Source organism: Antechinus flavipes, chromosome 1, assembly GCF_016432865.1.
Source record: "Antechinus flavipes isolate AdamAnt ecotype Samford, QLD, Australia chromosome 1, AdamAnt_v2, whole genome shotgun sequence".
In the NCBI taxonomy this organism is placed as follows: Eukaryota; Metazoa; Chordata; class Mammalia; order Dasyuromorphia; family Dasyuridae; genus Antechinus; species Antechinus flavipes.
The window spans coordinates 53,428,111-53,454,236 of NC_067398.1; the positions used below are offsets into that span (position 1 = coordinate 53,428,111).

The 26,126-nt window shown below is 39.0% G+C and overlaps 1 protein-coding gene across 1 annotated transcript in view; it reads right to left on the minus strand.

The window, feature by feature from the left end:
- Positions 1–26,126, minus strand: part of FGD5 (FYVE, RhoGEF and PH domain containing 5) — a 178,231-nt gene that overhangs the window by 144,540 nt on the left and 7,565 nt on the right. Inside the window, exon 2 of the mRNA XM_051982882.1 lies at positions 5,775–8,637. Coding sequence (XP_051838842.1) covers positions 5,775–8,637 — 2,863 coding nt within the window. The remainder of the gene's footprint in view (positions 1–5,774; positions 8,638–26,126) is intronic.

The window sequence follows — 26,126 nt, forward strand, 5'->3', positions numbered from 1 at the left end:
CTTAGAGTCAGCATCTATTTTACCTAGTCTCCCCACAATCTCCTTTTTCACTTAGGGTGTTGTACAGTTAAGAACTTAGGCACAGAATAAGCATCCTGTGGTCCTGAAGTACCTAGAAGTATCTTCTGAATCATCACAAAATGATTAAATTACACGCACCATAGGTTTTGTTCCAGGTCTAAATTCTACTGCAGGCAAATGAGGAATTCTAGGGAATCATTTCTATTTGGCTAACTGCAAATGACTGTACATTCTGTATATGATTTAGCACTTTGAATATATTTAGAACAAGGTATCAGGAAGCTGGGTAGTTAGTGAAGGAAGACACTGGCAGTTGGAGGGATCAAGAAAGTCTTCATGCAGAAGCTGCATCTTTAAGGAAATGCCTGTGATGAATGATTATATAACTAGTCCAGATATTCTATGAGGCAGAGGTGAGGAGGATGTCCATTCCAGGCACTAATAGCAAAGGCACGGAGATGGGAGATGAAATCTCATGTGTAAGGAATGGAGAGAATCCAGTTTGGTAGGATCATAGAATGTATCAGAGAATGCCCAATGAGCAACCAACAATAACAATTGTTACCAAAGGCAGATAAGAGCAAGAGTCTTGCAACTGGCAGAACTCCCCTTCACCAGCTTCACCATTCAGCAAAGCAACTCTTAGGAAGAAAGTACCAACCATTGTCACCAACTAACTGCAAATTAACTGACATACACAGGGCAGGTGGATTAGCCTAACTAGCTGATAAGTGGGAGACTTAGGAGAGAGAGAAGGCAGGAGGTCCTAGGTTGGTCAATCCAGTATCACCACCATACCTTGACCATCATCTTCCACAGGACTCTGAGTGCAAGAACTTTTGGCTTAGCCATGCTTCCAGCCTAGTGCCTATGGCCATCATCCTGTGACTAACTCCTATGGAGGTGTAGCCGGCAAGTGCTCCTAGAGCCACATCTATTGAAGATGTAGAAAAATGGCATCTGGCACTGCAAAATGATTCAGCAACAGGAATTGATATAAATTTATCATTGAAAAAAATGTCAAAGAAGAGACATCTAAGGACCCAGGATTTTTTTCATCTGATGATTCTGAAGCATTTCAAATGGGCGGTCTCCTCCATTAGGATGTAAGCCCCTTGAGAGCAGGAACTGTCTTTGTACCCTGCATTTCAAAGGCTCAGCATAGTGATTTGTGCATAGTTAGCGCTTTAATTCAGGTTGGGAAAGGTTTTGGGAACCAAACAGGGTCATTTATCTTTGATTGTAGTAGACATAGGGATGCTGAAATACCTGCATCAGACCTGACCTTGGGAGAAAGCTGAGACTTAGCCCCTTCCCTAAGAAATGACAGGTGTTCCTTGGAAGTGCACAAGCATGGCCAAGTCACAACGCTCCGGGTGTTGTGATAAACTTAAAATTCCCCTAATGTTTCCCCAACAGATGGCAGTCTATGGACCACATCTCTTTTCAGGGCATGGTCATTGAACTGGCTTCAGACGGCAGCATTCTGTCAATGAAGGATCATTGGATTCTCTCATTAGCATGTTTCAGGAGGGCTCAAGAAAAGCTGCTAATGTGCTTTACTCCAACAGACTAGTCTGTTTGATGAACAGATCAGAGAAACATCATGGATCAAAGTGCACTCAACTTCTGTCAAGCCTTTGGACAAAGCCTCTCAGGATGACCTTGGGAATAAGACAGAAAGGGAGACTGGGCAATGACATGGTTAGATGACTTCAGCCCGGTGTCTAGACTGAAGTGGAAGGAGTATTGAAGCTGTAGCCAGAATGCCTGGCTATTAAATTAAATGGGCTCTGCTATTACTAGCTGTAGCTAAGGGGTAAGTCATTTGACCTCTCTGAGCCTCGGTTTGCCCAGCTATAAAATGAAAAAAATGAGCTGGTTAATTCTTAATTGCCCTTCTAGCTAAAGGGAATCCTAAAGTCCTATCATGGCCCCATGTCAACTAGGAGGAAGTTTCTCTTCAATGTTATTGTCCCAAGGACTCTATCTCAGGATCTCTTCTGTTGTCTTGGAGAATAAAGTGCAAACACTAAACTGAGCATTTAAAACATTCCACAATCTGGCCTCCTGGTGATTCCCCATATAACACATCTATCTTAACCCTGGGATGCATTTCCTCTTCACTTCTGCCTCATGAAATCCTTAGTTCCTTTCAAAGCACAACTCAGATAAGAATGCCCAGATGAGATCATTCCCCCTAGTTATTAGCACTATATCCCTCTTGAAATTATTGCAATAACTATTCTAAATAACAAAATTATTCTAAATCAGAGGGAAGAGAAGGAAACAAACATTTTTAAATGCTTCTATGTGCCAGAGACTGTACCAATAAGCACTTTACAAGTATTATCTCATTTGATTCTCACAAAAGACCATGGAGATAAATGTTATTCTTATCCATATTTTACAGTAAGGAAAATGAAGCAGACAGAGGTAAGATGACTTGTCTAGGATCACACGACTAGTAAGTGTCTGAGTTCAGATTTGAACTCAGAAAGACCTAACTCCACTCTATCTACTGCAGCACCACCTAGCTGCCACCTAAAGAGTGGGTATTCCAGTGATAATTTGCCTGAGTCAGACCAAGTGTAGGGGTTGATATTTTTTCAACCTTATTTCCCATCACTCCCTTGACGTTCATTCATATAAGCCATCTACTTGTTGGAAATGCTCCCTCTTCATGACTCTTCAAGGCTTAAATCAGCTTCTTATATTTTCAAGAAGTTTTCCCTGAACCCATCAGTGATTGGTACTTTCCCCTTTCTCAAATTATTTTGTGTTTTTACCTGGCCATGTTGTATGCTTCCAGGGAATGGAAGCAGCGTGAGGGCAGAAACTCTGATTTTTTTGGTCTGGGTATCATCAGTGTCTAATGCATAATAACTCATGCACAATAGGCCTGTAATATGTACCTGTTGTTGCTGTCCTTGGTCTTGGATTCTGTCTTTTTAGGAGAGATGCTGACAGACTGAAGCGAGGAAGGTGACCAGGAGGAGTAAAAACTTTAGAAACCACAGCATGGAACTTAGCAATCAAGAAAACTAAGGATATTTAGTCTGGGAAGAAAGAGCTATAGGAGGATATGATCATTTTATTCAGATCTTAAAAGCTATAATGTGGAAAGTATTAGACTCAGTTTGCTTATCTCCTGAGGGAAAAACCAGAAGAAGCAAAAATGAGACAAGTATCAGTTTGATATCCTAACAGCCCAAGATGTCTAAAAGTGGAAAGAGCGTATGGGAAGTGAGGGAGTGCCCCATCATTTGGGATGAAGCATTGGGTGTCTGAGGCCTGACTTTGGGCACTGTCCCTCTACTTTCTTGCTGGTCCACAGATCTCCTTTACTTTCTGATTGTTAGTCATGGATATCTCAGTCTCAAGAATAATTTGTTATAGTGGAAAGAGTCTTGTATTTGGAGTCAGAAGACCTGAGTTCAAATTCTATCTCTGTCACATACTTTCTGTAATATTTTAGAAAAATCATTTTACTTTTATAAGTCTCAGTTTCTTTGTAGGTAAAACCAAAAGGTTGGATTTTATGTTCACAAAAGTCTTTTTTTAGCTAAAGATCTACGAGTCTGGGATCCCATGGGGATCTTCCTCACTTAATCTGTCTGGTCTTTGTTGGCATGCCAGCAAGGCTTTACAATAATAACTCATTAATTCAAATTACATTTATTTGGTGTGTGTGGTGATTCTGATAAGTAATAGGCTAGGATTGTTCGGTACTTCAGGTCTGTGGGATAATCTCTCATTATTTATAATGACCGAAAGAATAAAAGAACCTTGAGAAGAGAAGTTAGGGTAGGAGGTATGATCATTAGCTTCAGTTACTAGCTTTAATTCTGATTTGATCTATCAAAGCTTTAAAATGCTCCAAGACTTTTGGAATACCCTGTATATGGGAAACTAACAAGTGAAAGAGGGAAAAGACTTGTTCTGTGTATCTCCCAAGGATAAAACTAAAACCAGGGTAGGAGTACTTCTAGGAGGGAAGGGTGAATTTTAGAGAAATGGACTTTGTAACACTGAAAGCTGCCCATCACAGAATAGGCTGCTTTGGGAGGCTCTTGTGAAAGAGAGACAGCATAGCAAAGACAGCCCTGGACTTGGGGTCATTGAGCCTTAAGTTCAAATCCTGCCTCAGTTTCCCTACCTGTAAAATGTGGTTGGATTTGATGGCCTTCCTGCTCTAAATCTACTATCTGACGAGATTCTTAATAGCTGGGACAATGAATAAAAGTGTTGGATTTGGAGGCAAAAAGACCTGAGTTCAAATCCATCCGCAGATACTTATTAGTTGTGTGACTCTGGGCAAATCACTTAAATCTGTTTGCAGTTTTCTATAAAATAGGGATGATAACAAAAGTTGCTATCTCCCAGCAATATCAAATGAATATCAAATATTGTTGTGAATATCAAATGAAATAAGACATGTACAGAACTTTGCAAACCTTATAGCACTATACGATTGCGAGCTAGCATTATTGTAATTATTATTATGATTATTGTTGTCATTATTGTTATCATTATTGTTGTTGTTTGAGGTTGTTCAAGCAGAGGTTAGATTCTTGTTTTGGTTAATAGATTAGGCTAGTTATTTCCCATATATTCTCTAAGAACACACATATATGCATATATATACAGGCATGTATATATACATACATATATAGGGGTTTTTCTTTTCCTTTTTTAAAAACTGTAGTGAAATATATAATGATCCTATTAATTTGTGCCTTCTTAGCTATTACTAATAATGAGCAGTAGTGTCTGATTTCACTGCCTCCTTTATTCTGGGCAATACATGTAAGCATCCTCCAAACTAAAATCTAGCTTCTCTAAACTAGGCTGAAGTTTACCTTTATTCCATAAATCGCTTTGTCACCAAAAAGGCAAATTAACAGTGTTTTGGAGATTAGGGGATTGGGAGGAGCAACTGTGAAGGGGAGCTCTGAGAGGGACAGTAGGATATTTAAAACACTCAAGAGAACAAGTTCTCTCAAAGCACTCAAGGATCCCTTTACCAACCAGTAATTCCTAACAGCTAATTGCAAATCATTCTTATCTATTCATTACTGCAGGTCCCCTAAGAATATCCACTTGGCAATACTTCATTAACTTGAGTTACTGGATATAAGTGAAAGTGACCAGACTGCACTTCTTTTAAAATCTTCAATAATTCAGGCTCTTTATTAATCCAAACATTTAGTGAGGTTTAACTGTACCTTCTTCAGGTCTTGTCTACACAGCACAAATTAAGTGGAGATTTCAATTGTCTGGCTAGGATAATGGAAAAAGATATTTATTGGAGAGTGGGGGGCTGAAATATTCAGTTTGACAAGCTTGACCGCTGTTATCGATAACTCTGACATCTCCAACTCACTTTGAAGCAAATTAATAATGAATCAGATCCAGATGTACCACTTAACCCCCTACATTTATTAAAAATTTAGCTTATGGCACCTTAGATTTTCCATAATATAAAACTTCTTTTAAATAAGTAAAACTTTTTTCTGCCTCTAAAACCATCCAAGATCTGCTTGTTTTCCTATGTATATCTATGCAATGAAAATGTATGTCTTAATTTAGAGTATTTATTTTACTAAGTGGGGAAAGATTGTTAGTTTAGAATAATTCTAGAGACTTATCGTTCCTTTCAAAGTCAAATGCCAAATCCATCTCTGGAGTAAATCAGATCATTTCCCAAGACAACTTAAAGGTAAGCAGAGAGACAAAAGGCTTTACGGTACCTTTCTGTTTCCTGATCTGTGGTCTGCTGCTTGTTCTCAAAGGCATTAAAACTACTCATGTCCACATAGCCATCGTTCTCATTTGCTGTTGACAGTGCTCTGCTGGGATCTTCAAAAAGCTTGGTAAACGTTCCAGCCCTCGCAGGTCTCCGAGGCGGGATTTGGATATTTTCATAATCCGAGTTCATCGCTGGGATGTTCTCATAATCCGAAGTGTCTGCGTTGGGAAATGATATGGACCTTGGCTTTGTCAAAGGAAGGGGCAGGAAAGGAGGCCTGGAGCGGTCTTCGAATGACTCCACTCTGGACACACTCCGGCTGAATTGGGCCCCTTTCCTCTTCATGTCTCTGTAAAAGATGATGGAGGAGGGAGAGTCTGAAGCTCGGAGCTTGCCCGATCTAGACTTGAACTGAGGAGAATTACTGAGGCTCCTCCTGTCGATTTCTAGGAGCCTCGAGGGCCCGTGGTAACTGGATTCTGAAGAGGATCTTGAAGAGGAAACATTGACATCCACATGGACTTTGTTCTCTGTCCTTTTTTTGAACGTCAGGGCTAGGAACTTCTTAAATGATGATTTTTTCTTCTTCGTATATTTATCAGGAGAGTCATTATCAATCAGAAGGGAAGGGGAACTCTTTGTAATTGGCTTTTTTGTGATGCAGGCCAGGTCAAAAGGAGGTGGGATATCCACAACGGAGGAGGGGGTAGACATGCCGCTAGAAGAAAGATGGCTTCTTTGGGAGAAGCTCCCCGAGGACCCAATAACACAAGGCAAAGAAAGATTATCCTCTTTCCTTTTTATCCTACCATCATCCAACATAGATTCTTCCAACTCTCTATACAAGGAAACAGGAAGATCTCGACCTTCCACTGAGAAAGACCTAGGATATAAGATAAAGCTTCTAGGCTTGGCTGGCAAGGCTCTGTTGAGATCTAATGGTTTCCCTTCCATTGGCAGCCGAATCTTGTTTCCTTCTTGCCTGCTGTCCTTGGTTAGTAAGTCAGTCTCTGGCCCTGTTTCTTCAGGAACGGTTTCCGGGACATAGCCAGGCACTTTCCCGGAGTGAGACCGGGCCCTTGTGACAATGTTTTTCCGATCTATGGTAATCAGGCCATTGTCAGCATTAGCATCAGCGTTAATTTCTTCTTTAGTGCTACAGCTGCCCTGAATGCCTTCTTCGCCTTTTGTTTCAGAGTATCCCCTTCCTCCTGGAAAAGTATTCTCATCCCGGTGGATCAGGCTGACTCCCATCACATAGGGGTCAATGAGGGAATCATCTACTGTTTCATCATCAGGGGTTTCCTCTGGCACAATGACTACTGCAGGAACCTCTGGAGATCCATTTTGATTATTTATAAGTCCAGTCACAGAAGCCTGCTCATCATCTTGCATCTGCTCTGGGAGAGTCACACCGTCTCCAGCAACATCATCTGCTTCTCCTCTCATTTCATGGGTGGCTTCAATTCTACTTCCAGTAACAAGAAACCCCAATGATGTTAACCCCAGGTCTACCTCTGCTCCAGATTCTGAGTCTTTCACTGATTCAGAAGGAGGATAATAGCTGTCACTGCAAAAAGATGTGCTTTCAGTTGGGAGAAATGCAAACGAACTTCCTGCAAGAGAATCCAAAAGTTCATCACCACCTTCACTTTCAAAAGGAATGATCTGGCAGTTCTCATCAGCAACTTCATCCTTCAGCATGTCTTCAGAATCTGGAGGCTCTTCTACCTCACCCTGAATGGCTGTTTCCTCTTCTTCTTGGTCATCTTTTGCTTCAGCATCTTGATCACCATTGGCTACAGTGTCTTCATTTTCCCACTCTGTGATTTCAGATTCTTCTCCAGCTAAGCCAGTTTCACTGAGATCATTGCAGGTATGTAAGCCTTCGCTGCACCCATTTTCAGCTTCATCTCCCTCTCCCTCAGCTTCCCCTTCAGCAGGGGAAATATCAGAACCACCACAACAATCTGACGAAGTTGGTTCTGCAAACTCTTCACTGTTGGCATTTCCAATATCCAATGATTCTTCAGGGTCCCCTGGCTGCTCACCATTGGCCTCTGGCTCATCTGAAGCTATATGGATTAAAACAATATCTTTGCAGTCCTCTCTACTGGAACAGATCCTCTTCCTTTCCAAACTGCATCCACTTTGGTTCTCTATCAGGCTGTCCCCTTCCTTGTTCATGAAAAGCTGCTCCTTTTCACCTGGGTCATTTTCACAGTCTGTATCTTCCCCAGGGTTTTCATTCATGGGATCTTGAGTCTCAGTCCCCGGGGACCCTAGTAAAGAATGGTCAGTCCTCTCACTGTCCCCACCTTGTGGCAGTTCATTTGAATCATCTACTTGCTCAGTGGAGTTTAGGGAGTCCTCTTCTGCCTTTGTCTCAAAGCTGCTGGAGCAGTTGCTGGAACAGGGGTCTTCTGTCTCAGTTTCTTCCTCCCTGGTTGCTGGCAACGATGACAGCTTCTCATTCTCTGCACAATAAGACTCCTGTTCCTGCTCCGATACTTTGGAGTCTCTCTTCATCAACTGAGTTTCAGTGAGTAAGATATATTCATCATCAGCTTCTGATTCTGAGCATTCAGGGTTGGACTGATTCCCTTCATATAGCTCTCCATCTGAACAGATCAATTTCCCATTGCTGCATTTGTTGAAGGTGTTGTTCATGTACACACGAGTTTTCCCCCTGTTGGTAGTGGCCAACTTGGGTTTGGGAGCGATGGGTGGTTTAGGGCCTCTAGACATAGAGTTGGGACTATGAAGAATATCTGAGCGGGGGGACGGAGGAAACTTGGGGATGGTTACTGGTGTAAAGTGACCAGCAGTCTTGGGCTTTGGTGCTAATGGTGGCTTTGGTGAATCTAAAAAGAGGAAGAAACAGAGGAAGTTAAAACATATACATACAATTTCCTGCCATTTATACTCTCTAAAAAATGCCTCTCAAGAGAGGTAGTAGAGCTCATTAGAGCCGTCTATGAGGTAGCTTGGTTCAGTGGGAAGATTGCTGGACTGGATGCCTCATGCTGTAGTAGAAAGACCTCTACATTTGGAGTCAAAGGAACTTGGTTGCCTTGTCTTTGGCACCTGTGTGGATTTAGTGATAACAGTTTGGACATGTGGGGAAAATGGTGGATCTAAGAAGTCTGCAGATTTGGGTTCAAATTCCAACTTCATCATTTACTACTTGTATAGCTATGGGCAATCAATCAATCAACAAATATTTGTTTTGCACATACTATGTTTTTAGTAGTATTTTATTTTTCCAAATGTATGTAAAGATAATTTTCTACATTCATTTTTATAAAACTTGGTGTTCTAAATTTTTCTCCCTCCATCCTTTATTTCTCTTTTCCCCAAGACAGCAAGCAATCTGATATCGATTAATTATTGCCCATACTATGTAATAGGTGCTACATAAAAGTTATAAAAATACAAAAAATGATAACAAAGCAATCTCTATTCTCAAGGTAATTACATTTTAGAGGGAAAAATAAGATGCAGGACAGATTTATGGCTACTTTTTGGGGGAGGGACATTAGCAATTTGATGGGAGGGATCAGAAAGCCCACATCGGGCAGAAGATGGTATTTGAGTAGATTTGATGGAAACCAGAGATTCCCAGAGGTAGAGAGGTAAGGAGAAGCATGTTCTAGGTATGGGGGATGAATGCCTAATGATAAAACATGAAAATGAGAGGTAGAGCTTCAGGTGTGAAGAAAAGTCAAAAGGCAAGTTTCATTGGACCAAGTTTATGTGCAGGGAATGACGATGTAATACTTCAGGAAATGTAGAAGGGGGCAGATTGTGAAAAGCTATAAATGTCAAAAGAAGACTTCACAACTGATACTGGAGGTAATAGAGAGCCACTGGAGTTTGTTGAGTGAAGGGTAACATGGCAAGTTATTTCTATGGACCTTATTTTCTTCCCTACATAATAAGGAGACTAGACCAAGTATGATTTCCAGATATAAGACTCCACGATCCTAAATCAATACCTCTTAGTTGCTATCTACAAATTATTTATAAAATGAAGAATTTGAATTTTGACCCAACTCTACAGTCACAGCACCATGCATTTAGAGCTGGTAGAGACATTAAAGGCTATTTAACCCAACTCTCTTGTTTTCAAGAAACCAAGGCAAAGAGGGGTGGAATGATTTATAGCAAGTATCTGAAAGAAAATTTAAACCCATTGTCTTAGTTATTATGCAATGCTGGTTCAGAGTTCTTCGTAGAAGACAAGATATTTGGATTCTAATCCTGATTCTATTACTAACTTGCTGGGCGATCTTGAGACTTTTGGGTCTCAGGTTTTTCTTCCATTCAAAACAAAACAGATTTGATGATCTCAAGAGTCCTTTTCAGTTCTTCCATTCTACAATGCAATGAGAGACATCCAAAGACATTGCTACTACCTATGACTTATGTTGGACCCCAAGTGCAGGGGCCCTCTACCTGAAATTTTGGAGTGAAACTCCAACACCAAAAATAGGACTTGGGCTTCTAAAGTGAGGCAATACAAGGTGTCCCAAAAGTCTGAGTACCTTTGAAAACCCAGCAGCTCATTTATACATATATTCAGTGGATAATCATCCCCTGAGCCCCATCCTGGGTGCATGCATAGCACTTGGTTGAGTGCAGGGGAGAAGCAAGAAGAGAGATCACAGCCTCTCCCATTGCGGGAGCCTACAGGTTATAGTAACTGAGAAAATAGGATTCATGTGGTATGAAAGAGTCAGGGAACCATCAGTTCCAAAGCAAAAGCTTATAAAAAGTTCCAGGATACCCCTGACTCACTAAGTCTCATTTAGACTTGATATTCCATGATTTTGATCAGGGAGGATTCCTAGAGAAACTCAAACTTGAAAGCTGGGAAAAATTGGAATTCATGAGGAGGGAAGAGGAGGTTATTTAATTTCTGGACACAGTGTTCAGGCCTTTTCTGATGGTAACAAGGCTGGAGGCGAATTCTTTACATGGGGAAACGCAGCCATGCACAGGTTCCCTTTGTAATTAAAACTCTCTGTCCAGTCAAGTCTCCTACTTAGGAGAGGGACTCAAATTGCAGGATTTCAGGGACCATTCAATCCAACCTTAACCTAAATAACAATTTGCTCTGGGATATATGGAGAGTGAGTCTCCCTCTGGGCCCAGCCCAGGATTGTGAGATGGGCTTGGGTCAGCTTGAGTCTAGATGAATTTTAGTACTACATTAATTCAGACTTTGGAGATTCTTCTGAAAAAAAGGCTGCCCTGTTGGGAGTTGTTCCCCTAAGAAAAGTGGATAAGACAATGCCAAAAGTATGAGATGTTCTGGACAAAAAGCCTCTCCCTCTTGGCAAAACCCCACTCTTTTATACTCATAGGATAAAGATCTGGAAACAAATATACAAATGTTTTCTATACTAATGTTATCCCTCTTCCCACTCAATTTGAAAAGAACAGTAGAATTTTACTCTCTGTTAGGGTCTCCCTCCTTTGCCAAGTGTGGGATTTCCTTGGTTATCAAAGGATGGGAGAATGAGCTATGATGGGGGAAAAGTTTCATTTGTGTCATAAAAGCAAACATCTGACCAAACAATGAAACATGGAAAGAGTTCCCTGAAGCCAGACCTGGCTTAGGGAGCAGCTCTCAGGGAAGAAAGTGGCTTCATGGGAACAGAGAAGTGCCCAAGGAGAAAATACTTCCCAGGGAAAGGTTGATATCTCATCCAGAACAGCCCCAGATGGAGCTCAGCCGCTGGGGCCAAGAATCTGAGTCACTGTCTACACGATTAGAACTAAGTAGAATGATCGTTCAAGACAGTATCCATCTGATAGGCAGGTTATGGACTCCACTGTCCTACTTTTAATAATGGAAGACAAAAAGTTCCTTCCTTGAGAGCAGGAACTATTTTTGTTTGTACTTTGCATATCCACAAATACTGACTGGTACATATTAAGAGCTTAATAAGTGCCTTTTGAAGGAAGGAAACAAATAGTTATTAAGCAAGCACCTATTATGTGATAGACTGTATGCTAAATACTTTACAAATATGATCTCACGACATATCTGGGAGGTAGGTGTTCATATTAATTCCATATTACAATTGATGAAACTAGGCAGGCTAGTAGGAGTCTGAGATCAAATTTGAACTCAGTTCTTCCTGACATACAACTCAGAACTCAATCCACTGGATCAGCCACCTGCTTTGTTGATTGATTAATTGGTTGATTGCTGTGTCATAAAGGACAAGAGGAGAAAGTTTTGTAAAGCAGGATATGAACACTATGTCAGAGGTCACCAAGAGGTTGAGGAGACTGAAACTGCTGACAACTAGAGCTACCCTTTTGTATTCTGTGCCAAGAGAAGACATGTTAATGGCAGGAAACATAGATTAGTTAGTGGAGATCCCCCCATTACCTTCCATTTTCTATATTTTTTTGATAGATAAAGACCCCTCATACCTCCACGTTACTATGGGAAGCCATGGACAAGAGTGGAACAGGAAGGGTTGTCATGAATGGGCTGCAACATGCATCACTGAAGGGCATCTATACATTAAGAATACCAAAAAAAAACCAAGCAAATTTTGGTATCAATTGACAAATGTGGTCCTTCTAATATTATTAATGAGCTCAATTTGATACTGGAATATTTCTTTTAAAGAACACATGCAAACCCTAACCTGCTACTAGGAGAAAAGAGATTATTTATGAGAGGTTCCAGGATGTTCAAAAGTCTTGATTTCCTCATCGGTAAAATAGCAGGGTTGGACTAATGTCCTCCAGATCATGGCCTCTGGCTCTAGCTGTTCTATAAAGACACTCCATCTCTTAGCTCTAAGGCATGTTCTCTGCCTGGAATATTCTCCCTCCTCATTTCTGCTTCCTGGTTTTTTTGCTCCCTTCAAATCCCATTGAAACTCCCATCTTTTACAGGAAGTCTTTCCCAACCCTTCCTAATTCTAGCACCTTTCTCTGTTAATTATTTCTTATTTACATGGCATATAGTCTCTACATATTTGTTTGCTTATCGTTTCCCTCATTAGATTGTAAGCTCTTTGAGGATAGGAGCAGCCTTTTGCTTCTTTTTGTATCCTCTGCACTCAGCACAATGACTGGCACATGGTGAATATATGCTTACTGATTGATTGAGGTGACTTTGGAGATCCCTTACAAGTCTAAATCTCTCATTCTATGATCTTGTGTTCTTTTGGCCTCTATTACCCAGATTAGTTGTCTGACTACAGGAAAGATTAGGTGGATATAATGCTTGGTACTTGATGCCCAAATTGTCAGCCAGTTTAGTGAGGGAAAATGAGAGAGAGCCAATTAATGAAGAGACAACCAGGTCAGTTGTCTGTGTCTTCTAAGACAAAGCCTTGGCAACAGTCTCATTGCTGTAAATATACAATAATGCTAGACAACATTTTTGCCAAATTAAACTTAGTCCTTGGCAAAAGAATTCATTTAGCGCCTGCATTTTTTCATCTATAGCCTTGCTCTCCAGAAGTATCCTTTGCTTGGTACAGTTTTACCAAATGATTAATGAGGAACAATCCCTTGGGATATCCTGAAAAGGAACAAAGGACAACTGGGGGGAATTGGGCTGACTGCCATGCAGGTCAGCATCAACCAGTCTTACCTCAGCAGGAAGGAACTTGGTCATGGCTTTTGGCCAGGTAAGTAGTTCTCTGTGACAGAGGTCTTTAAGGAACTCCTAGATGGCTACTTGTTGGGATATTGCATTAGGTAATAGACTCCTGCTTCAAATAAAGGTAAATTGATTTTATAATATCCCCCTGTTTTGGAACTAGGGATAGAAAGAATGACTAAGTATTTGACCTAGAAGCAGATGATTTTTTGACTCTTACCCTCCCAAATCTATGAGGATGCGTAACCTAAGGATTTTGATCTTCATCAGCATAGCTTAAGACCTATAGGCCGTGGGTCCTGGAAAATGTGCTCTTGGCTATGAAATATGAAATTTTCAAAGAAAAAAGAGCTTTGGTATCTCCACCAGCAAATCCATGCCCTTTAATAGATGTCCTCTTGACACAAAGGACAGTCTAGTATCTCCCTCTTCAACACTGAGATGATTCAAACCAGTGCCACTTGTGCAGTGATGGGGAGAGCCATCTATACCCAGAGAGAGAACCATAGGAACAGAGTGTGGAACACAACATAACATTCTCACTCTCTCTGTTGTTACTTGCTTGCATTATGTTTTTTTTCCTCAGTTTTTCTTTTTTCTTCCTTCTTGATCTGATTTTTCTTGTGCAGCAAGATAACTGTATAAATATGTATAAATATGGTAGATTTAACATGTATTTCAACATATTTAATATGTATTGGACTACCTATCAGCTAGGGGAAGGGGTGGGGCGGGGAAGGAGAGGAAAATTTGGAACACAAGGTTTTTTGCAAAGATTAATGTTGGAAAAATTACCCATGCATATGCTTTGTAAATAAAAAGCTTTAATAATAATAATAATAATAATAATAATAATAAAGCACAGTCTGGACCAAAGCTTCTTAAACTATAGATGTGAAAAAATTTCTCAGATGAAAAGCGATTGGGAATGGAAAAAGCATTATTGATCATATTTTGCTTCAGAAGACCTTCTCTCTTGAGTTTGTGACACTGTAATCAATCGTTTATTAACAATGTGTTTATTAAACACTTACTATACTAGATTATAAGTTCCTTAAGGATAGGGACTACTTTTTACCTCTTTTTGTATTAGTGTCTGGCATATAGTAGACATTTAATAAATGCTTATTGAATTGAATGGGCAGCAAAATGGTATAGTGGATAGAGCACTGGCCTTGAAATCAGGAAGACATCTTCCTAAATTCAAATCTCACCTAACACATTTAGTAACTTTGTGTCTCTAGCAAGTCATTTAATCCTGTTGTATCTCAGTTTCCTTATCTATAAAATAATCTGGAAAAGGAAATGGCAACCCACTCCATTATCTTCATCAAGAAAAACCCAAAGGGGTCACAAACAGTTGGATTCAACAGTTGAATTAAAATGTGTCATAACTGTAAATGAAAAGAAAAGGCCAAAAAATGTCATGTTTGTCATTGGGAGATACACTACAATTCGTCCAATTGTAGGGTCATTAGTTCTCCGGAAGCTAATAATTCTGCCCTCAAGAAGTTCACATTCTAATTAGAGGGACAACATGAAAGTAATTGGCTATATACAAGATACAGTGAAATCTCTCTGGGGAAGGCACTAGCAACTGGTGGAAAAGAACCAGGAAAAGCCTCTTTTACAGATTAGGCACTGGAAGCACTGAGAATACAAAGAAAGCTCCTCTCTCCTTCCCCCCAAATCCTGATTTCAAGGAGCACATAATCTCATGCAAAGAACAATGACAAAAAAGAAAGCAGTTTAGGTGGCACATAGGTCATGTCCTTTGCACAGATGCATTACTGAAAAGAAAGGCAGTCTGATGTAATCAAAAAATTACTGAAATATTAGTGAGGTACTTGGTTTCTGGTCTTCCCTCTGATGTTGACATGCTGCCTGTCCGTTCACTTAATATCTCACTTGGATCTTCTATAAAATGGGAAAATAATATCTTCCCTGTCTACTTTGCAATTATGAGATAAAACACTTAGCAAAAAAGTTATAAATTCTTATAAAAGTGCAATATGTTTTTACATTAATGTATTTTAATGTTTAATAAAAATTCATAGTAAATCATTACATAATCACTTGATATTTAATAAATAATAGTTTTTATATTTGTATAACATAAATATATCATATATGCATGATATAATATGTAAATAACATATACAATGTATGATTTAACATTTAATAAAAATAATACTTTTATAAAACAATTTATTCACAACATATTAACATCCAGTCTAGACCTTCAGAGATCAAGCCTTGGTAGAACTCTGAAATTGTCACTTTGGGGTGGGCAGTGAAACTTTTCTACTTCTAGCCTTCCCACAATTTTTCACTTTCCAGTTCTTGCTCTGGGAATTGTAATCAAACTAACACAAAACTGTTACTTCTGGGAAGGGTGTGTCAATCAACTGCCCCATTGTTCCACTCTACCATCCCGGTGACTTCCCAGAAAACAAAACAAAACACCCTTCTCTGGCCAACACTCCCCAGAAGTTATTGCTTCCCCTTTAGAGAGTAAACTCCTTGAAGGTAGGAGCCATCTAGTTTTTGTATCCCCAGAACCTATTTACATAATAAGTGTTTAATAAATGCCTTTTGTGTATTCTGTTATGATCTCAAAATTTTGGAAAAAGTAAAAAAAAAAAAAAAGAGAAGTTAAGATAGATGTCTTGAAGTTCACACATTTAAATGCCTAATTTCAACTCACAGAAGAACCTAATAAAATTAATTGATCTATGAACAAGTATGTATTAACCATTTCTTATGTGCTAAAACACTGTGCTAAGGGATAGGAAAGCAAGGAAAAGCAAAGACAGCAGTTCCTGAGCTCAAGGAGATTTCTAATTTAGAGATACAACATCCAGACAACCATGTGTACCTAAGGTATAGTTTATTCATAGTTCTGATAAGTTCCATCATCTGGTTTCCCAGTCTATTAGCAACAAATTAAAATAAAGGAAAAGGTTTTCTAAAGGAAGTTCTACATCATGAGGGACAGCTAACAACAAGAAAGGAGACAGGAAAAAAACACCAAACAACTGTACAAAAATCGTTTACGAGACTTCAAAAAGCACAGGAATTTGAGACTAGTTAGTAAAGAAATGAACAACCAGTTGATGATGTCATTCCTCTTTCAGATGTCATTCCTCTCTCTGATCCCAGGGAACTTTTTTTTGTTGCTGTTCTGTGCTGATACAATCACCATGTAATGTGGGCAGAGACAGTGGATAGAATGTGGAGCTGGTGTTTTATGAAGTCCAACCTGTCCCAAACACTTATAAGTTGTATATGACCCCCAATGAGACACTTTCTCAGTCTCAGTTTCCTTATCTGTAAAATGGAAATAGTAATAGTACCTGTTTCTGAAGCTTGTTGAGAGGATCAAATAAGATACTATGTGTAAAGTTAGTTAGCCAAAAAGTATTTGTTAAACACTTACTGTATGCCAGATAATGTATAAAATGTTGGATATATACAGAAAGGCAAAAATGTTTCCATTTTATAGTTCACATTGTTCATCTTAGGTTTCAAAAACGACCTGGTTTTCTAGTCTATTAGCAATAGATTAAAATAAAGGAAGGTGATCACAAGTGAGTTCTTGCCTTGTGCATGAATTATATTTAAGTGAGTTGTACAAAGTCATCAGTCTCCTTTTCTCTTCCAAAATCATCCAAGTGCAGTGGCAAGACCAAAGTTGGGATAACTGGTGATGGTCCCACACACAGTGGATGACCTTGTTGTCTCTGATGCCTGATTAAGCTCTGAGCCACAGCACCTGCTTCAGTGACCTTCCTGTTCCTCCGATGGAACAAATTATTCTCATCCACCCATTGCACCGGGGGAAGTCTTCACATGCGTGGGGTAGACATCCCCCAATTCACTGATAGGTCTGTGCATTTCAGAAGGATGCGGTTATCACTAAAAATTAGCCAGGCTTCATTAAGAACAGATCATGCCAGACTAATCTTGTCCTATTTCTATTTAAACTGATAAATCAGAGGAATACATCGGACATAGTACACTTAGATAGTTTTTAAACAAAGTATGTAACAGAACCTCTCATGGTCAAAATAGAGGGGTATGGGCTCAATCAATGTCACAGTTCCCTGTGGCCATGTACTGACTTAGAAAATCACAACTGAATATTGCCTACATTGTATTTTTATTTATTTCACTTCATATTTCCCAATTACACTTAATATAGTTTATATTACTCAGATTAAGTTAGATACCTTTGGGCTGGATTATAACTTGTAGGTGATTAGATATTTAGGTATATTTGATTTAATGATTAGAGAGTAGCTGATGTCATTTCAAGGGGAAGTTTTAAGTCAAGTTATCCTATCTTAATCCTATATTAGTGATTCTGGAGTAAAAGGATATGGGTTCAAAGACTTTGAATGGAAAGTTTTAAATCAAGTTGTCCTATCTTAATCCTATATTAGTGATTCTGGAGTAAAAGCATCTGGGTCCAAAGACTTTGACACTTTTTTTAAATAGCTTTTTATTTTCAAAATATATATATAGTTTTCAACATTTACCCTTGCAAGATCTTGTGTCTCAGATTTTTCTCCCTCCTTTTCCTCCACTCTCTCCCTTAGATGGTAAGTAATCCAATATAGGTTAAACATGTGCAGTTCTTCTCTATATATTTCCATAATTATCATGTTGCATAAGAAAATTAGATCAAAACAGGAAAAGAATGAAAAAGAAAACAAAAAGCAAGCAAACAACAAAAAAGGTGAAAATATTATGTTTTGATCCACATTCAGTCCCCACAGACCCCTCTCTGGATGCAGATGACTCTCTCCATCACAAGTCTATTGGAACTGGCCTGAATTTCATTGTTGAAAAGAGCTAAATCCATCAGAGTTGATCATCACATAGTATTGTTGTTGCTGTGAACAATGTTCTCTTGGTTCTACTCACTTGACTTAGCATCAGTTCTGCCACCTTCTTGGGCCCCAGTTTCTTCACTATTAAAATAAGTTTAAAATAGATGATTCCAAAGGCACATCCTGGCTCTGGCTCTGTGACTTTACATAGAAAGAGCCTGGAATGTGGGGAGGAAAGTTTATGTTGCTGCAATTATAGGAAGTGCATGAATTATACTTTGAATGGAAGAAGGTAATACTCACATACATAACATTCAGGTAGGCATTCATATTCTAATGTGGGAAATGGTGTGTAAAATAATCGCAAAAGAGAAGGCATAAGCCGCTGGGGATAGAAAGCTGGATTTAAAGTCAGAAAGACTTGATTCAAAGGCAGCCTCACACACTTAGCTTTAAGCCGTGGGACCCTGAATAAGCCAATTAACCCCTGTCTGCCTCAGTTTCCTTATCTGTAAAATGGAGATAATGATAGCATCTACTAGAGTTATTGTATACAAATGAAATATTTGTAAAGTGTTTTGCAAATCTTTAAAGCACTATGTACATGTGTTGTTATTGTTATTATTCCTTCTGTAGGAAAGAGTTGTAAAGAGTGTAAAAGGTAGAATCTGAGTTGTCTTGAACTTTAGAAACCTATATAAATTTTAGCTATTTTCATAGTTCTATTTATCTCATCCTCTTATTAGACAATAAGCTCTCTAAAGACAGAAGTCATGTCTCAGATAAATATTTTTCCTATTGTATAGCACACTAGAAATTTAATAAATCTTTGTTGAATGAAGTGATGAATATCCTCTGAGGACGTCATCATATAGTAGTGCAGTGCAATTAACTGATGTTTGTAATGATAACTCTGAGTGAACAAGGAAAATCAACAGGATAGCCCTGTGGTAGTAACATTTCAGGAAGATAAATATAATATTCAAAATATTCTGTTTAAATTGGCAGAGAAGCATGATACATTGTAAAAAGATTTCCATCCAAAACAGTTGAAATAGAGTTGTTTGGGTGTTTCTTAAAAGGCTTCAGTTATTTAGAAAATTCACCAATATTGAAGAGCCCTTTCAGTGGAGAGGCTTGTGAGGTATCACAATTATACAACTTGACAAACCACATTCATTTCCTTGCTTGATACCTTCTAATTGGGAGATTTAAAAAGCAGATCTAATACGACAGAAGGAAAATGAGGTAAGTTTATAAAGACAGTTTGAAGGAATTTTTCTTGGAACAGGCACAGAAAAGTGTAAAAAAAAAAAGCAGATAAAGAAACAATATCGTCTGGAGAATGAACATTTTAGTAGAAAGAACACGTGGACCTGATGTCCACTTAATTATTTACTAGGAACCTTGATATCATTCAACTTCGCTTTGGCTTTCCAAGCCATAAACAAGGAATAATAATATAATCCTCATGGGGATGATCTGGAAATCATCATCATCATAAGATATTCTGAATCACCAAATGCTAGAACCATAACTGGAAAGGATATGAGAGATCGCTATAGTCCAACCTTCCTATTTTACAAGGCAGAACACATTCCTTGCCCAAGGGCAAAGAGTGGCAATAACTATTAATGGGAATTGCTCACAGTCTTTGAAATATGAAAGTTGAAGTTCACAGGGCAATATGAAGGTGTTTGTGGGCACCATTAAGCATGAACCCATTGGGGTTGAGTCCTTTCTGACTCTTCATGACTTCTTTCTTGGCAAAGATACTAGAGTGGTTTGCCATTTCCTTTTCCAGTTGATTAAGACAAAAAGAGATTAAATGACCTGACTAGGGTCTAAGAATCAGGTCTTCATGACTCTAGGCTTGGTGCTCTCTATTCACTGAGCAATCTAGCTACTTCACAAATCTATTATTCTAAATTAGAATTTAGAAAGAGAAGCAGTGGAAAGACCGTGATCAGAGTGAAAGGGAGAGGGAATTTACTCTATTTCTCCCTATTTCTCCTCCTTTTCATCCCCCATTCCCACTCCAACTCAGTTGATCTAGTCACAGAATATAATCACGATGATGAGGCATTCATGAATGAAGAGGGATTTTTGGGAAGACTTGGACAAGAAGACATGGGTGGATTTCTATCTATAGTCTTATAACTGTCATCAAAGTGAATTTGCCCATTCTTTCCTCTTGCCACAAAATGGGCTTTCCTTAATCCTTAATCCATCCAACCATTGCCCATTACTTTTCTTGACCTCTAGGACTTAGAAGCAATAATACACTTTCTCTTATATATCTTCAATCTCTTTCCACAGGGGGCCTTTCCACCTGCCTACAAACGTCCTCAGGTCACTGTAATCTCACAAAAAACTTCCTTCAGTCTTTCTAGGATATCTAGGTGCTATCCCATCTTTTTCCTCCCTTTCATGCCAAACTTCTTGAAAAAGCAGCCCCCACCCATTGCTTCCACTTTCTGCCAGCTCACTCATTCTCTTTTCAGCCTCTCCTCCTCTGACTTCTATCCCCACCACTCTTGAAATTGTCCTAGGAGAATTCATTAGTGACCTCTGAAGTTCCAATCCAATAATTCTTTTTCAATTCTCATCCTTCATTTCTCTGAATTACTTAACACATTCTAAAAACTGTCTCCTTCTTTGACTTTCATCTTCTCATTTCTCTTGCTTCTTTAATCATTTCTTTTGTCACTTTACTCTGCCTCTTCTCAATCCCTTGAGTTCAGTATTCCCCAGAAGTCTGTCCTCAATGTTCCTCTTTGTGGTATGTCCTTCAACAATACCTGGCACATAATGGGGTCTTCATAAATATTTGTTGATGTCTTGTTGATTGATCTCTTCTAATAGCTTTAAGTACCATCTCTCTATGAAGAAAACTTCCAAATCTGTATCTCCAATCTTTACCTTTTCTGGATCTCCATTTCCATATAGGCAATTGTCTTTAGGGCAAGTCTACCTGGATGGCCTATGCTACAAGTACAATATATCCCCAAATTGAATTTCCTCTAGTTCACCTCAAAACATGTTTTTATTTCTGAATTCACCATTCTCTCTCTCTCTCTCTCTCTCTCTCTCTCTCTCTCTCTCTCTCTCTCTTTTTGCCAGAGGTACCACCTAGTCTGCCAGGTTTGAAATTTTGCTCACTGCCATCACCCTGTTACATAGATTATGCATCTATGTTTTTACAGTAGTCTCATGGTAGGAATTTTTTTGATTCTTGGTAATTGTATTCCCCATACTTAGCACAGTATCTACGAGTAGGCACTTAATAAATATCACAGCCTCTTTATCAACCAGAAGTTCACTTTGTTTCTGACTTTTTCCCCATTGTGAGTACACTCTATCTTTGAAGCCTTTTTTTCTCCTTCTGGAGGTCAGAAACTTAATTTTAAGTAAATTGTCCAGACCATCATAGCTTCATTTTTCTCCTGGCTCCACTCTTGTCTCTCCAGGCTTTTCCTAACATCCACAGCAGTCTTCCTACTTTGGAAATTCACTCTGCCCCTGGCCCTTTCTCAGTGGAAATATACTCTTTCCCTGAGGCTACTTCCTCTAATTGGTCTTTCTTAGAACCTCCATTTTAAGGAAACAATGTGGACCAGCCAGGTCTTCATTTTTTCTCCAAGCTTCACTTTTGACCTTCTTCACTCCCTGTCCCTCCCCCAACTCATTTCAGATTCAGTTTATGTCCGTTGGAACATAAGGTCCTTGAGGGCAGCCACTACTTTTCTTTCTCCTAATATTTGTATTGCAAGATACATACTAATCACTTTATAAATGCTTATTGACTTGACTTGTCACTTTTGTTTTTTCTCCCATGCGATCCATAATTCACATCATCACTCCACAAATCTTCATTATGTACAAACCTGTTCCTATCACTCCTTTAATCTTTGATGGCCCAGACTCAACTCTATGAATTCAAATCTGGTCTCAGTTAAATAGCACTTTTATGTCCTTAGCATGAATTATTTTTCATTGTTATTTGTATTTATATACCATACTTCCCATACTATAGACAGTAAGCACCTTGAGGGCAGAAGCCATGTTCCACTGAAGTGTCTTATATTATAGTAAAGCCTGAAGCAAAAGAGATCTCTATTTAACATAAGGAAAATATTTTCTAGCAATGGAACATGTTCAGAAGTGGCCTGGGCTCCTTCAAAAGATGGTCAGTTTCTGATCATCACTGTTGACCCGTGGTGCTGAAGGAAATCAAAATGACTATTTGTATTGCAGAAGGAATTCATGACTTGAGCATATCTAGACTGAATGAGCTTGAAAATCTCTTCCATCTTTAAGATTGGATAACTGAGAAATAATTCTAACCCATTGGCTAATGGGTATCCTTGGCTTGCTTGGTACCAGCTTTATATTTATAATTAAATAGGGAGTAGTATTGAGACAGAGTTGGGAAAGTGATTTTCCTTAAGCAAAGGTCTGACTATGTCATTTCCCTAATATTTAAATTCTAGTGGTTCCCTATTGTCTGTACATAATATCAAATATAAGGAGAAGGCACTAGTCGTTGGGGGGATGATGTTTTTAATAATTTTTCAGAATCTGGTTTCAACTGACCTTTCTAGACTCCATTACATATTAGCCCCATTTCCCACACTCTACAAGTCTTGCTAAATTAACTTTCTTGCTATTTCTCATAAGAAACTCCATTTTTGAGTTTCTGTGTTTTTGCCCTGCCCATCTCCCACACTTAGAACATTATCTTTCCTTCTTTTGCCTCAAAGAATCCCTCATTTTCAATATAATTCAGCTTCCCTCCATTTTTTGTATGAAACCTTTCCTGTTCTTTTCAATAACTAGGCCTCTCTCAACTACCCAATTTATTTTGTTTATTTGGCATATACTTAATCATATACATTGTGACTCTCTGGATAGAATGCAAATTCCTTGAGAACAGAACTGTGTTATATCTCTAGGGTCTATCAAAATGCCTGGTATGTAGTGGGTGCTTAATAAATTCTTGTTGATTGATTGATCAATTGATTCATTCCATTGCTGAACCCACTATGAATGCATGAGGCCCCCTGAGAAGGAGGAAATATTTTAAGTTTATCAGACACTGGCTGAGTGGAAATTATAACAAGGCCTGAGAACAAAGAAGCAGCAGTGAAAAAGAAAATATATCAGTATCTGGGTTCAAATTCTGGATATATCATTACCTAAATGATCTTGAGCAAGTAAATTCTCTGCTCTGTATCTCGTTTTTCTTGTCCATAAAATAATAAGGTGGGAAGGACTAGAATGGAGTTGGCAAATATAGCCAGAACCAGATTAAAATGTAATTGAGAAATACTTAACAAAACTTAACAAAACAGCTAACATTACAGCTTAAAACTAAATCAGCATGCAGTCTTCTGAGATCCTTATATATAGATCTGAATTCCCATTTCTACCTGATCCCTCAGCAGCTGCTTGGTAGTACAGTGGATAGAGCACCAAGCCTAGAGTCAGAAAACTCTGAATTCAAGTCCAGCCTCAGATACTACCTAGTAACTTCTGTCTGCCTTAGTTTCTCTAACTGTAAAATGGGGATATTAATAGCACCTATTTCTCAGGTTTTGTTGTGAAATCATATAGATAATGATTGTGAAACACTTGGAACAGTGTCTAACACATAACAGGCATTTAATAAATCCTTTTATTCCTTTCATCCTTCCTTCCTTTTTTCTCTTTCTTTCCTCCTTCCTTCTTTCCTTCATTATTTCCTCCTTTCCTTCCTTCCTCCCCTCCCTTTTCCTTTTCTTTCTTCCCTCTCTTTTCCCCTCCTTTCTTCCCTCCATTCATTCTTTTCCTTTCTTTCCCTCCCCTTTTCTTTCCTTTCATCTCTTCTCTCTTTTCCTTTCTTTTTCCTTCCCTTCCCTTCCTTTCCCTTTACTCCTTTCTTTTTCCTTCCTTCCTTTTTTCTTTTCTTCTTCTTTTCCTTCTTTTTTCCCCTCTTCCTTTCTCCACTATCCTGCCTTCTTGCCTTCCTTCCTATCTATTCCAACTAAAATCCCATGATTGTACTTTATTTAGGAAAAGACACCTGGATTAGCTGAGGCTGGATGGACTGGGACATGGCACCAAAGACTCTGCCCTGAGAAATAAATTTTGCCAATTTTCCATTTTTCCCTTAGGGCCAGCTTAGCCCTACACATTATGCACTACTTTATATTGCTTTCAGGTATCTCATGTCAGGCATTAACCATTTGTGTAAAATTATTCTCCCAGGGGGTGGAGAATTCATTTTTCACCCCTAACAGGTGGCATTTTGCAGGGATGTCAAAGGAAAGGGGATAGGAGCATTCAGGGCCATGAAAAATAGGTGTCCTCCCAGAAGCTTCTCTCTCCAACCCCTCTAACCCATTCTTCATTAAAGGCATCCTATTGATCTGTGGGTGATGAGCTACTGAGGAAAGGTTACAGGAGGTGAGAGAGCTGTGATCTTTCAAGATAATGCCTCCCCAACCAAACTGCTAATAAGTTTGAATAATGAGTTTTGCATCTATCATAGAAGATCACTTTTCATTTGTTTTATCTTAAAGATTATAACTGTTAAACTTGGAAAGGACCTTGTCAAGCCATCTAACACAACCTTCTCACTCGTCTCCACTTTACAGAATAGAAAATGGAGATCCAGAATGAATGAATGAATAAAAATAAATATTATGTGCTTACTATGTACCAGCTATTGTGCTAAACAAGCTAAGTCCTGCCATCAAGGAGGTTACAATTCATAAAGGAGAGACCTGGAAAGGGGAAGAATAGGTGGAAGAGATTGGTCTGGTTCTGGATTAGATTAAAGGAAATCCCATTTGTGGCCAAACCTCTGCCAGGGACAGAAGGTTCTCCATTTAGTTAAAGAGTCAGGATTAGAACCTAGTCTCCAGACTTTTCTCTTTTCAGGCTGCCTCCCTCCCCTGACTTTTAGCCTCAGCACAGGCTGACCCCCATCCTTGGCTTTCAGGCTTTTTTCCCCAAATATAGACCTTTTCAACTTTACATGCTATGCCCCTGGCATCTTTGCCATCACATGGAGATGATACACTATGATCACACGCTCTGGGTCAGATTCCCTCAGAATCTTGCTCTCCATTGGTTGTGTTGAAATGTGTCATTTCTTTATTTTATTGTCCTTTCTGCTAATGTGGACCACTTGTTGCTTCTCCAAACTTAATTTTCCATATGCTGTTTATGAGTCCCTCCACAGGCTGCCTCTTTTGCAGAGAATGACCTCTTTTCTCACCTCCAGCTCTCCAAATCCCTAGCATCCCTCTATTATGAGCTCATGTGCCATTTTCTACAATTATAATAATAGCTAGCATTTACAGAATGCTTTAAGGCTTGCAAAATGCTTTACAAATACTGCTTCATTTTCCCCTCATAATGACCCTGGAAGAAGTACTATTATAATTCCCATTTTACAGATGTGGAAACTGAGGCAAACAGGTTAAGTGGCTTTCCCAGGGCCACACAGCTTATATCTCAGACTTAGGTTTGAATTCAGGTCTTCCAATATTAGGTAGGTAGCCTCTTCTGACCTCTTTATGTATCCCTGTTTCTCCAATCATCATGCATAATCCTACCTGTCTATAAAGTATATTCCTCTTCTTTAAAGTCAGGAGCTGTTTTAAATTTTGTCTTCACATCCCTCTCCTTACCCCAAGCAAACACAATGACTTGAGCATAGCAGATGCTTAATAAATGCTTATTAGATTGGAGGAATTAGTCCTGGGAATGATCTGGTGACTTTTCTAAGATCACCCAGTGTCAGTGAAAACTCAGAATGCTCAGCTTGACTACCATGAAAAACATGCACTGGTCTGTGAGCCAGCAGGGCATGAGCCCGGCTATACTCATC